At 42.3% G+C, this 13,161-nt stretch overlaps 1 protein-coding gene across 4 annotated transcripts in view; it reads left to right on the top strand.

Moving 5' to 3' along the window:
* Positions 1 to 13,161, top strand: part of ARHGAP26 (Rho GTPase activating protein 26) — a 408,339-nt gene that overhangs the window by 125,093 nt on the left and 270,085 nt on the right. For all 4 annotated transcript variants that reach the window (XM_036423211.2, XM_036423210.2, XM_036423209.2 and 1 more), the window contains exons 7-10: positions 2,365 to 2,469; positions 3,967 to 4,096; positions 7,611 to 7,711; positions 11,196 to 11,290. In XM_036423211.2, the coding sequence (XP_036279104.1) occupies positions 2,365 to 2,469; positions 3,967 to 4,096; positions 7,611 to 7,711; positions 11,196 to 11,290 (431 nt within the window). The remainder of the gene's footprint in view (positions 1 to 2,364; positions 2,470 to 3,966; positions 4,097 to 7,610; positions 7,712 to 11,195; positions 11,291 to 13,161) is intronic.

The raw sequence follows: 13,161 nt of genomic DNA, 5'->3' as shown, positions 1-13,161 counted from the left end.
CCTCTGTGTGTTTGAGTAGAAACATTTCTTTGAGGCAGACAGATCTTTCCATCTCTGGAGTCCTTCTCCGGGCCTTGCCTGGCACCTCCAGGAATGGACTTTCATTTCCCACTGGGTAACAGGTTCAAGGTTCATACAGTTTGTGGGAAGGGTATGTCAGCAGGTTGGGTAAAGAGAAAAGATGCTACACGGGGGAGAAAGAAGGGGAAATGGGCCAAAGGTAGCAGTGTCTAAGGAATCACTTTCCATAGAAAAATGGATGATCAGGCATGATACCAAAGGAAGTGAAAACCAAAATAAATATAGGTAACTCTGCCTTTGGAGCACTTTCGTGTGTGCCCAGGTGGCATCTTAGTGAGCTGTTTGAGATATTTAATTGCTCTGCGCAAGAAAGGCTTTGTTGACTTTAAGGGAAGGATAAATCAGAGCTAATAGGAGGAATGACCTTAGAACTAGCTGCTTATCTTCTGTTTATTCTCCTGTAGGGAATAGTTCAGTGCTTTGGAAAAGTGATGGGCACAGCATTCAAGGACAGCAGGGAGGGAAGAGCTAGAACAGTTTTCATTGTGAAAACTGACACTAGGTTTGTCATCTGAGCCCCTTCTTGTATATTACTGGAGCCATCTAGAAGGAGAAGTATGGGCCTTCTCAAAAAAGTATTCTATCCAATACATAGAGTAAGTCCTAAGGCTAGGTCATCCTCGAAGCAAGCGTTTATCGTTAGTCTTTGGTGACTCTATGTACCTTACCGCCCATTCATTGACTTAGGTTAAGGATCTGTCTGTGGTGCCACTAGATGATTTTTTTTCTTACAGCCAGAGGATCCAGCAATGCCTGCTCCCCCTCCTTCCATGAGGATCTCAGGGGGTGGGTGATGCAGGGGCGGTGGCAGTGGAGAGTCAAGGTACCACATCGTTGTAAGCTGGATTTTGTCTGACTTCTTGTACAGAGATCTTTGGTAAACTGGGCTGGGCCTGTGGCTCAGCCCAAAGACAGGTCTTTCCTCTGATCTCAGTTAGCGTTGCACATACCTTGGTGCGTTCCATTTCTGTCACAAGCATGGTGGGAGAGTAGTAGTGTGGAATGAGTCCCCCCATTATTAGGGCTGACTCTCAGAAAAGGAGACTTAGGTGAACATAAGTGAGACCACAGTTAATAGGTAAAGGTATCTTCATTTAGGGACAGAAAAACTAAACACAACATAAAGTAAAGCAGCTGTGTCTGATGTAACATGGTAGAGGCAGATCAGAGAGGTCAGAGTGGACCATTTAGAACATGTGAGTCGGCATTGAAGTTCCAGTTAGAACAGGTATGGTCCCTAAATTCAGTAAAACAGAGCCTAGGATAGAGTGAAGTTCTGGTTCTTCTAAACCTTGTTCAAGCTCTGACTGTAATCCTTTTTCAGATTGAGATTTGGAACTGAGGCCAGATGCGTGGAACTCGGGGAGGGCCCAGGGCAGCCTTGAGGCTTGCACTTAGGCCCAGAAAAAAGACTGAAGGGACGTTTATTCCACTGGAGAAGGGAAGGCTGGCAGGGGCATTAATGTCCAGCCAAGGACATTAATAGTTTTTTAAGTATATGAAGGTCTCTTATAAGAATTTTAGTGGACAGATGTTTGCACTCTTCACTAAAGACAAGATTAAACAAAGAATGGGTTTACCTTTAGCCCAAGGCAAATTTAAATGAGAATTTAGGGAAACCTTCGTACCTGAAAATGTGGGAACATGGGGGTATTTTAATAAAGGAATCCATAGTGCTTACTTCTCAATAGTTGAGGGAAAGCTTAGAAGCACACTTGAGCTAAAGTCTGACCTGGATGATTTTTTTTGATTTGACTTTGCCTGTTAGACTTCAGACTCAGAATCTACCAACTTCCTTTTCTTTTTTTCTTGTTGGTTATCAATGTAACCATACACTTCTGCACAGTAACCTGATATTACAAACATATTAGAAGACTAACTTGGAGCTCTGGTCTTCACTTTTCTGACGAAATGTTTATCTTAAGAAGTGGTGAGGCTCACAGGGTAAGAGCTTGGGTATTGGTGTCAAGGAGATCTGGCTTCAAATTCTGGCTGCCATTTACTGTGTGTTTTGGGGCAAGTTACTTGACCTCTCTGAGTCTACCTCCTCATTATGAAAATGAAGACAACAGTGGTATGTACCTAATAGGTTGCTGTGAGTGCTCCGTGAGACAGTGCATATAAAGTTACTGTTTCTGGAGTACAAATAGTGCTCAGTAAGTGATAGCCATTTTATTACTTTTATTCTAGATTTTCAACCAGGGTTGGGAACTCAGATACAACTACATAATAACCTCTTTTGCCTACATATATGGTGAACTCTGCCTTTCCACCTCATTGCAGCTACTGGCGTTCTTGCAAGGACTTTTCACTTTCTATCACCACGGTTATGAACTGGCCAAGGATTTCAGCGACTTCAAGATGCAGCTGACCATTAGCATACAGAATGTGAGTGGGCAAAGGGACAGACTTCCCTTCCTTGGTTAAGGAAAGGAAAAAACACGTTATGGTTCTGGTTGCATAGAGAGCACTTATCTGGGATGGAATGCAGGTAAGGGGGTGGGGGTGGGTCTTGCTTGGTTCAAAGGGCAGATGGGGGCAAGTTTTTCTAGGGTCTTGGTGGCCACAGATTAGAACATCATCCTATTCTCTATTATTTCAAAGCACTATTTATGTTTTCGGAAGTGCTGCTGCTGATTATGTTTTAAATCTGTAGCACCAGAGTCAGGATTTCCTTTGGCAGTGGAAGGCCCAGCCCAGCTCAGCCCAACCCAGCCCTGCCCTGCCAAGCCCCCTTCTGTGCATCTAGCTGCCTGGCCACAGGGTGTGTGTGTGTGTGTGTGTGTGTGTGTGTGTGTGTGTGTAGGAGAGGGGGTGGGGCACACATGCTGACCTCCAGCTCAAAGGATGTGCTCTTGTTCAACTCTTAGTAATGCTGAGAGGAAATCCAAGTCAGTGTGGTTTACACAGTGAGGCCTCTTGGTGCTCAGAATCCTGCCCAAGGCTCTTTGGTTAGCAGTTCCTGGGGCCCGAGCCCCCTTCTTAATTACGTCTGACCATATTAGTATCTACATTATCTTTGTCTCTAGAGGATCCTATGGAGAAAAGAAACCAAATGCATCCATGTGGGTTGTATTGCATGGCTTTTGGAAGCCTGCAGCTCACTGGCAGGAAGTTGCAGAGTCTGGGAAAAGGTTTCACAAAGCATGGCTTCCCCTTTGGCTGGCTTCCTCAGAGGGCCAACGGAAGTGGAGATTTACACGTAGCAGGTTTACAGGGAGCAGTGTTGGCAGAAATACTTGTGAGGGAGTGAAGTTCCTGCAGGAGAGGTTGAGCTGAGATGCAGTTGAGGCAGAGGCCTCAGTCTGTGCTCTGGGTGCCCTGGAGTAGGGATGGACTTTGGAGCCATGAGAATAGAAGCAAGGGGATCTTCCCTTTTTGTCCCCAGACTAGTCATTGGGTGGGTACAGGCTGCCCTGGGGAAGGGAGTATCCCTCAGTGAGGCAGCTCCCTTTGGAGGAGGAAACCATCTGAGATATCAGCCACCAACATTGGCTGTAGCTGGAGGATGAGCCCCTCAGGCCTGAGGGGAGCTGGGGGCATGCTCTCCTGTGGAGCAGAATCACCTTGGATACTCATTTCAAATACACATATCTGGGTCCACAGGTACTCATTTCATCTTTAGGAGTGAGGCCTGGGCATTTACATTTACTCCAAGTTCCTTACGTGATTTTGATGGTCCTTACAGTTTGAGAGACAATCTGGTAGAGGACCTTACGGCTAAAGCATACTTCTTGAATATTTGCCTAATTCTTAGATGGCTGACTTTAGAACTAAATTATCTGATTTTTAGATATAAGAATTCTATTGGTAGAGGTTCTGAATTGCTAGAGGTGGGGATAGGGTTTTATTTCTTTGACTTGAATATAATTCCTTTCATCCTAGACAAGAAATCGCTTTGAAGGCACCAGGTCAGAAGTGGAATCACTGATGAAAAAAATGAAGGAGAATCCCCTTGAGCACAAGACCATCAGTCCCTACACCATGGAAGGGTACCTCTACGTTCAGGAGAAACGTGAGTGCCTGTGGCGACCAACAGCTTGGGGTGTGCTCATGCTTTTTGCCCACAAGGTGAAGGGTGTGTCTGGTGGTGCCTGGCCAAAACTTTTGAAAACACAGGTTTGGGTGAATGAGAGTATTTTCCTAGTTCAGATTCCTAGGGGAAGGGTGGTGTCCACAAGTCTTGTCTACAGCCAAGGGACATGTTCTGTTTTCTTTGTAACTGGAATGCAGTGAGGTTCCACCGTGCTTCTTTTCTCCCTCATGTCTCTCTACTCTTGAGGTGCCTGTCCCCTTAGTTTAGCTTTAAACACCATACCTTTGGCATGGAGGACTTGGGAAAATCTTGCCTGGTAGACCTAACTGTCCATTAGCAATCATATCCTTTGGTGGACTTACAATTTAGTGATTTTGTTTTCATTTGAAACTTGTTTCAGCAAGGCCCAAACAACCATGGGGCTTTCCCTCTTCTCCTCAAGTCATACCAACACTTACATTTTATGATAAATAGAAACAAGAGCTCATTCCCAGAGCCAGGAAGAAGACTCATCATTGCTTTACTGGTGTGATGCCAGGAAAGAAATGCCAGGTGCTGGGACATGGAGTTTTCAGTAATGACTCTCAAATTCATGCCCTACGCCTAGAGGAAGGCTTTATGACTGAAGGGGCTGTGCACTCCCAGGCTTGATTCATGCAAGCAATACTAGGGGGAAAAGATAGCAGATTGTTTTCTTTAAAGAATAGCTTTTCTCATAGTCTCCTACTCCTGCTTTTTTGGCTGGACATATTACTTCTCCCAGATTTTTCCCGGTTTTGTGCTTTTATGTCCTTCTGTTGATTTTGGGTTATACAAACATCTTCATCCTGGAAGCTTCCTGATGGAGCAGAAGTAGAACACTTGGTTTCAGTGATTATTCTGTTCAGTGATTACTAAACATTTGCATGCGTTTAAAATTGTTCCCTGTGGACAATAGGGGGAGTAGTGTGGTTGGAAGTTGGAGCATTGGTTGTGATTAGAACTTCATGTCCCTTGTTCTTATAGGGACGAGCTTGTTGAGGTTTGCAGGAAACAAGCTACTTTAGTTCTGTGTTTCATATATACCTGATGTAAGGGGATGCCTTGTTTGCCCAGTGAGATCTATTCCCTCCGAATTTAAGGTGAACTTGAAAATATAAATTCTTAGGACCACAAAAATACAGTCCAATGTCTACTTATAATGCTTAATTTATTAATATTCACTTACATAGGTAAAATTAGTATTGAATTTTGCACGCTCACATTACGTTGTACAGTTTTATTCAAACACTTCACGTGCTCTTTCAGCATTAATGTCTTGATTATCATTGGTTCCATGTTTTATTTCTCTAACACAGTAGCCCAGAGCATATCATTGGGATAAATCTTTATTTTTTCTTAGAAAGTTTTTGTAACATTATTTGAAGTAATGCAAAACTTAAAGAAGGTTTCAAGAATACTGTAGAGAACAACTGTATGACCTTTACCTGGATGCATGAATTTTTATCATTTCCCCGTAGTAGGTACATACACAATTTTAGTTTTTTCTGAACCATTTGAGAACAGGTTGCATATACCATGCTCTTTTACTTCAGCGTATGTTTTCTAAAAATAAGGATATTCTTTTATGTAACCATAGTTATCATATGCAGGAAATTTAACATTGATAAGATAATTAATATAAATGACACTGTCTATTCTAATTTGTCAGTTGTCCCCATATAAATACCCTTACACAGCATTTGTTTTTCTCCAGGGCAGGAGCTCATACTGTGGGTAGTTGTTATGACTTTAGTCTCCTTTATCTGTATAGCTTCCTCAGCTTTTCTTTGTCTTTTATGACATGACATTTTTGAAGAATATATGTAATTCTTCAGTGTGAGTTCAGCTAATGTTTCCTCAAGATTAGATTCAGATTATGTGTCCCTGGTTATCTCCTACGCAGGTAACACTGTGTTCTCCTCTGTGGCCATTTGCCCTTCAGTGGTGATGTAAATTTTGATCACCTATTCGAGGTACTGTCTGGTTTCTTCCCTGTACAGTCACTATTTTTCCCTTGTAACTAATTAGCAATCTGTGGAGAAATAGTTTAATATCCCCACCCCTGTCCCCCATAGACTCAGCTTGCACTGAAAATTCTACCTGAACTGATCTTTACTATAATGGTTGCAAAATGGTGATTTCTCAGCTCTCCCACTCATCCACATTTATCAGTTGCCATTTAGTATATTGTAAGGAAGTGTCCTCACTTTGCCTGCATCTCTCTCTCTTTCTCTCTCTCTCACTCTCTCCTTCCTTTTGTCTTTCCCTCCCCCCTTCCTCCTTTTCATCTTTATTATCTATCCACCCACCCACGCACGCACCCACCCACCCATCCATCCATCCATCCATCTATCCATCTGCCCATTCACCCCTCTATCTTTCTATTATCAGTATGGATTCATGGATTCCCATTTATTTATAGGCTAAATTCATTACTGTCCTTATTCGTTTTGATGTTCAAATTGTCCAAGATACAAGCAACTTTGGAATCTTGGTGTTGTGCTATCACTGAATTTTTTTTTTTTTCTTGAAGCCACAAAAGGAGACATTAGAATGGTTGGTATTTTCATTTGATTCTGATGTTCTAATGCAGACACTTTATCATAATGCTTTTTAAATTTACTAAGTAATCTCCAACACTTATAATGGTCAGTCACACCCTGAAAAACAATGATTAAATGTCTGCAGAATCTCTATTCATATTATAATTATTTTTTTCACAACTTCTATGTGATTCTGTAAGCATCTAAGACCAGTATTGGCAAAGGTCCTTGTAGGCTAAAAAAAATAATAAGCACTGGGTAAAATCAGAGACTTAGACTTTGAAGGGGGTGGGCATCTCCATCTTTCCTGAGGGATAATTTTGAGGGAGAGTCCTTAGTTTACATTTGGGCACTTACAGTTTCTTCCATTCTGTATCTCTGAGGTCTCTGTATTTTCTTTCTGCTTCTCAGTCTTCTTGAATTCTGCTAAAGTGGAAATTAGGGGCTTGGAAGTAGGTCAGAATCTCCTGTCTGTCTGTGCACATAGTCGCAGAGCAGCTGTGTGGGAAACATGAAGTCATTGCAGCAGATGGGAGCAGTGACAAGCTCTTTGAGGAGCCTTTCTGTGTTCTTTCCTGAATCATCTTACTGCTGTCAGGGGAGAGACAGAAAACTTCAAGTGGAGATTGATGATGGGAAAGTGAATTAATTTCCCCAGGGAACCTCTACTTCCCTTACATTTTTAAGACCCATTGGATGTAACATTTAGTGGGAAACAGTCTTCCTTGGTCTCTGAGGAAAGCCTGTCTAAGCTCCATTTCCAGCCCGTGGGATCAGATTTCTGCCTGTTCCAGTCTAGCTGGTGTGGGGAATATAGTGCACCTAAAAACAAGTTAAGGGTAGGTGAACATTGTGGGTTACAGGTTGTATGTCTCCCCGACACACAGTGGACATATGTAGTTTTTTTTATGGAAAATATTACTTTGCAGGTCACTTTGGAACTTCTTGGGTGAAGCACTACTGTACATATCAGCGGGATTCCAAACAGATCACCATGGTACCATTTGACCAAAAGTCAGGAGGAAAGGGGGTGAGTTAATTTTTTTTAATTTCACACTTGATTTGCTTGACTAACAAATAACGATAATGCTTGTATAAAGTAGAACCTCCAATATTCCACTCTAATTTTCTTAGTTTTTATACAGTAGTTCCAGGAGGCATAGTATCCTAAACAGTAACTTATACAAAATTAGTCTTAGCTCCAAGTTATATTAGAAATTACAACCAAGAAAGATTCTTGGATTTCACATATATGCAGGATTAAGTTGTCAAATGTGTTTAGAGGCTAGAAATTCTTGGGTGACCTCACCCTGTGAAACGGATTTACATAATTCTCACTTGATACTCACAGGGCTGCCATTTGGCAGCTTAGATGTTCCAGTTATCTGTTGCTGTGTAACGTTCACTTCCAAACTGAGCAACTTTTAAAACAACACCAATCTTCCTGGCATTTTTCACAGTTTCTGTGGGTCAGGAATTTGCTGAGCATTTGGTTGGGTGGTTTGGGCTCAGGATTTTTCTTGGGGCTCCAATCAGATGGTGACTCCAGCTGGAACAATAAACACCTGAAACAGCTCAAGGCCAGAGAGAATAGGGGAGAATAGCCCCCTCCCTGCCACGACCTCCTTCTTCTCTTCCCTCTCTTTCTCTGGAGTCTCAGGGCCTGTCTATCTGATCTATCTATGTGGCATATTTGGGCTTCCTCACAGCATGGTGGCCACTAGGAAGCTAAATGTTTAAAGAGTGAATATTCCAGTAATGAAAACATAGACTGCATTGCTTTTAAATGACCTACTCTTAGAAGTCATATTACCTTACTTTTGTTCTATGTTTGTTTGTTTTAAAAATATATTTTTATTGATTTCAGAGAGGAAGGAAGAGGGAGAGAGAGATAGAAACATCAGTGATGAAAGAGTCATTGATTGGTTGTCTTCAGCATGACCCCACTGGGAACTGAGCCCACAACCCGGGCATGTGCCCTTGACTGGAATCGAACCTGGGACCCTTTAGTCTGCAGGCTGATGCTCTATCCATTGAGCCAAACTGGGTAGGGCTGTCCTGTGTTTTTTTTTTTTTTTTTAAGCAGTCACAAAAGCCCACCCAAACCACCCAAAATCAGTGGGAGAGGATGCAGACACTGCCTTTCAGTGGGAGAAGGAGTATCAGAGTCACACTATATGAAGACTGGGTGGGCTGGAGGATGTTCCTGCGGCCACATTTGGAATTCAGGCTGCATCAAGCTCCTTGGTTGGGAGTTCCTTGTTGTTCTCCAAGGGTTCTCCTTTCCTCGGTAATCACATTTCCCTTTTATGTGATCTGTCTTTTATCTCTGGTGAGAGAGACTTCCCTGCATCCTGCAGTGTGAGAGGAGGTTCCTTTCTGCAGGAGGTGTGCAGCAGCCCAAAGCTAACCTTATTCCTTCCCTCATTTGACATATTTCATTATTTCCCCACAGCGCTCAGCATACAGACCACAATCTGCCTGATCTTTCGGCTGCATTCCTCAAACTCTTTCTCATTCCACTTTTCCTCTTGCTCAGGAATTCTAGCCATACTAGTTTCCCTCAGTTCTTTTAGGGAGCTAAGGACTGACCACAGGTTTTTTCCCACTTGCTCTTCTTCATCCCCAAGGCTGGTCTTATCGCATGAATCCTTCAAGTCCAAGCCTAGGAAAACCTTTGCTGACCTTCTTGATCAGGTCAAATCTCCTTAATTTAGGCTTTTGTAATACAACTTAGTTTTTGTCACTTCTAACTTTTCATTTATCTGTTTAAGTGATTATTGTCTGCATCTCCCACTTTTTTAAACCATAGGCAGTGAACAGATTGTCTTTATATATTTTTCTTGATATGATATAGCCATTCTTGGAACAGAATCTTCTGTTTTCTTATATTTGACAATATTTTATATTTTCCTTGTTCCCTCCCATTTACCAGGGACACTTCTCTATAAGCTTTCAAAGTAGAAGCTGTTCCATGTTCATTCAATTTGAAGTATAGTCAGACATCAACATAGTCAGAATCCCTTGTGTTTGGGCGTTTACACTCATACATTCACAGTGTTGAAGGAGCAGTTCTCAATCTGAGAACTTAATCTTAGCTATTCAGTAAAACCCAATAGATGTAAGGCTGTGAATATAAACTATCTCTTCCAAGGTCTTCTGTGTTTTGTGTACTTTTTGGATATTAGTGCGAGGTTAGTTTTACCATATGCAGTCACATTTCCTATTATTTCAACAAACTAGGCAAGTTTACTAACTTCCTCCCTAGTTTAGAACAAGAAAGATTGGGACATGCAGGAGAAACAGGATCTTTAACAAACTCCTACATGAGAGAAAGAGAAGAAATTAGTGCTATATGATAAAACCATAGCATTTCATTTGTGCAATGGAGTACTACTCAGCAATAAAAATAAATAAACTCTTGGTTTGCACAACATGAATGAGTTGCAAAAGGATCATGCTGAGTGAAAGAAGTCAGACATAAAAGGGCATTCCATTTCTGTAAAGTTATAGAATACTAGAGGCCCTATGAACAAAGTTTGTAAAAGGGGGTTGGCCCTTGCAGCCACATTTGCCTCAGCCTTCACAGCCCCAGCTGCCTCAGGAAGCTTTGGCTACATCTGGAAGTTCGTCTGGACGGTTGTTCGGCTGTTCGGTTTAATTAGCATATTAGCTCTTTGTTATATAGGATGCAAACTTGCCTATAGTGACAGAAAGCACATTCAATGTTTTCGCGGTACAGAGGTGGATTACAAAGGAACAGCAGGAGTCTTTTGAGGATGATGGGTATATTCATTAGCTTGATTGTGGTTATGATTTCACAGATGTATACAGGCATCAAAACTCATAAAACTGATCACATTAAATGTGTGCAGTTTATTACACATTAGTTATATCTCAATATATCTGTTAAAACATTTGTTGAGTGCCTATTCTAGTCCAAGGCCTGCTTAGGCTCTGGGGATACAAGAGTAAGCAAAAGCAGACACAGTCCCTTTCCTCAAGGAGCTTAGAGTCCAATGAAGAGAGATATGTCATTTGAGTAATTGCTTGTATCCATGGGAAATTTCAGCTGTGATCAGTGCTCTGAGGGAGGGAGAGGCACACGGTGCTGTGTGAACTGGTGTAAGGGTATTTGACTTTCCTGAGAAGTGACAACTGAACCAAGACCCAAGAAGTTCAGAGTTGGGAGGAAACCTCAAGGTCATTTTGTTTCGACTCATGTAAAATCTACAGGTTAAGCCTACTTAAAATAATATCAACAAGAATTTAATGTAATATGAGTTGATGCTGGACTATCATGATCTACCAGTACTGAAGACATTTGACTTCAAGTAGAAGATGCTTGACAAATTTTAGCCACCTGAGAAGGTTTATGATCAACTGTTTACCTCCTGTGTTCATGAACATTCAGGTTTGAGAAGAGGAAATGATCAGTCCTGTCCATGTTTGTTCTGGAGGGAAGCAGAGCCCATAATCTGGCCTCATTTTGATAGTCTGTGTTTTCGTAACAGGGAGAAGACGAGTCGATCATTCTCAAATCCTGCATCCGACGGAAAACAGACTCTATTGAGAAGAGGTTTTGCTTTGACGTAGAAGCAGTAGACAGGTGAGTAGCTGTCACACTTTTCCCAGGAACAAATACTACTGAATTTGGATATCGTATCTTTTTCCATTCAGTCAAAACTTCCTGTTTTCCTTCTCCACCTTTTAATATTCATTTGGGAATAGACTCCGGCTTGTTGCTGATTTTTAAGGATCCATGTTACCTCCTCACATTTTTTGGTTCAGCACTGAGCTGTTGGTTGGTTGGTTTTATTTTAGTGTAAAGGTTCCTTGTCTTAGGAATGTGTGTTTTGTCTCAGGAGGTTGAATAGATGTTTAAATAAAACTGACTCTTTAACATGACTGTATCAGCTATTGAGATTTGTTTACTTTAAAGAAATGTTTACTTTTTTAAATTCAATAAAATGATTCAAAAGGAATTGCATAAAGAGAAGGGCAGGGAGACATTTTCCTCAATTAAAAAGAAAGTCAGCTTTTAGTTACAGCTTTTCACCTACCCCTGTGTGAGGGTGTATGTGTGTGCGTGTGCACGCGCACGCGCGCGCTCGTGCTTGCCCACCCAGGGACAATAGCAACCCACTTGTGAAATCACAGTCTTTGAGAGAGAACTTTGTGTTTTATTCCTCAAGATTTATAGTGTCTCATTAAGTCGTACCATTTCATGGTGTTAAGCTAGTTTGACAACATTCCAATTTTTAGAGACACTTTCCTTGGCAACAGGTTAATTCTTTCAAAGAAAGCCATGTGCTCAGCTTATTTGAGCTATCTGTTTAAGATTAGCAGTGCTATCAGGAAGATCCTTAAATCCCGGCATGATTCTCCTGTAATGCCACTTGATTTCTCCCCTTTATTAAATGAAAAAGCCACACCATTTTTGATAAGCCAGTACTTTCCCCCTCCTTGAGACGTTCCCTATGGCCACTTAGCTCCAGCTCTAGAGGATCCAGAAATGGAGTACCTCCTGGGGTGTGCCCCTCTGCGTGTGGCAGGTGTGGGACTCCTTCTGGTACCAGGATGTGTGTCTGCACTGTGGCTGCTGGAGGCTGCTGGAGCTCCCAGGCAGGGAACATGCCCTTTTGGCCTAAGTGAGAAGTTCATGGAAATAACTGTGTCTCTTTAGCAGTTTAGTCATTACAACTATGGCTCTCTAGTCCAACAACCTGGATCTAAATTTTGACTTTGTTCAGAGGCCATGTGAACTTGGGCAAATTACTTAATCTTTCTGGGGCCTTGATTTCCTTATCTGGAAAATTAAGATGAAATAGTACCTAGTTCCTAGAATTGTGAAGAATTAGGAAGAAAATGCATATAAAAATACTTAGCAGAATGGTAAATAATAAATGCTCAACAAGTATTAGCTGTTGTCATTATTACTAGAGGCCCAGTGAATGGGTAGGGTCCCTAGGTCTAGCCTATGATCAGGGCTATCTTCCGCCTGCTTTCTAGTCCCCAGTCCTGCCCCACTGCCGCCCATCCCAGTTCCCAGTGGTTCCCTCTTCACCATGATCCAAGCCTATGGGCCTGGGGGAGGGACCAAGAGGTCTGCCTTCCACCTGCTTGCCAGTCCTCAGCCCCGTCTCACCACCACCCTGGTTCCCCGTAGTTCCCCATTGGCCATCCAGTGATCAGAGCCTACAGGCTGCGGGGAGGGACCAAGAGGTGGTCAATACACCTCATAGCGACTGGTCGATAGGTTGTTCCGATCGTTATGCTTCTTATGGTCCCTGGTCTTTTATATAGGGTTATTATTAATCCTTCCCCGAGGATATTGTTCCATTAATTTTTAAAGAGAGTGCAAGGGAGGGGGGTAGAGGGAGACAGAGGGAGAGAGAGAGAGGGTGAGAAACATCAATGTGTGAGAGAGATACATCAGTTGGTTGCACTGGGACTAGCAGTCAAACCCTCGACCTTTGG

This window comes from Pipistrellus kuhlii, unplaced genomic scaffold (genome assembly GCF_014108245.1).
Source record: "Pipistrellus kuhlii isolate mPipKuh1 unplaced genomic scaffold, mPipKuh1.p scaffold_m20_p_8, whole genome shotgun sequence".
Lineage (NCBI taxonomy): Eukaryota > Metazoa > Chordata > Mammalia > Chiroptera > Vespertilionidae > Pipistrellus > Pipistrellus kuhlii.
Note: the sequence above shows the minus strand (reverse complement) of the source record. Positions and strands in the feature narration are given on the sequence as shown.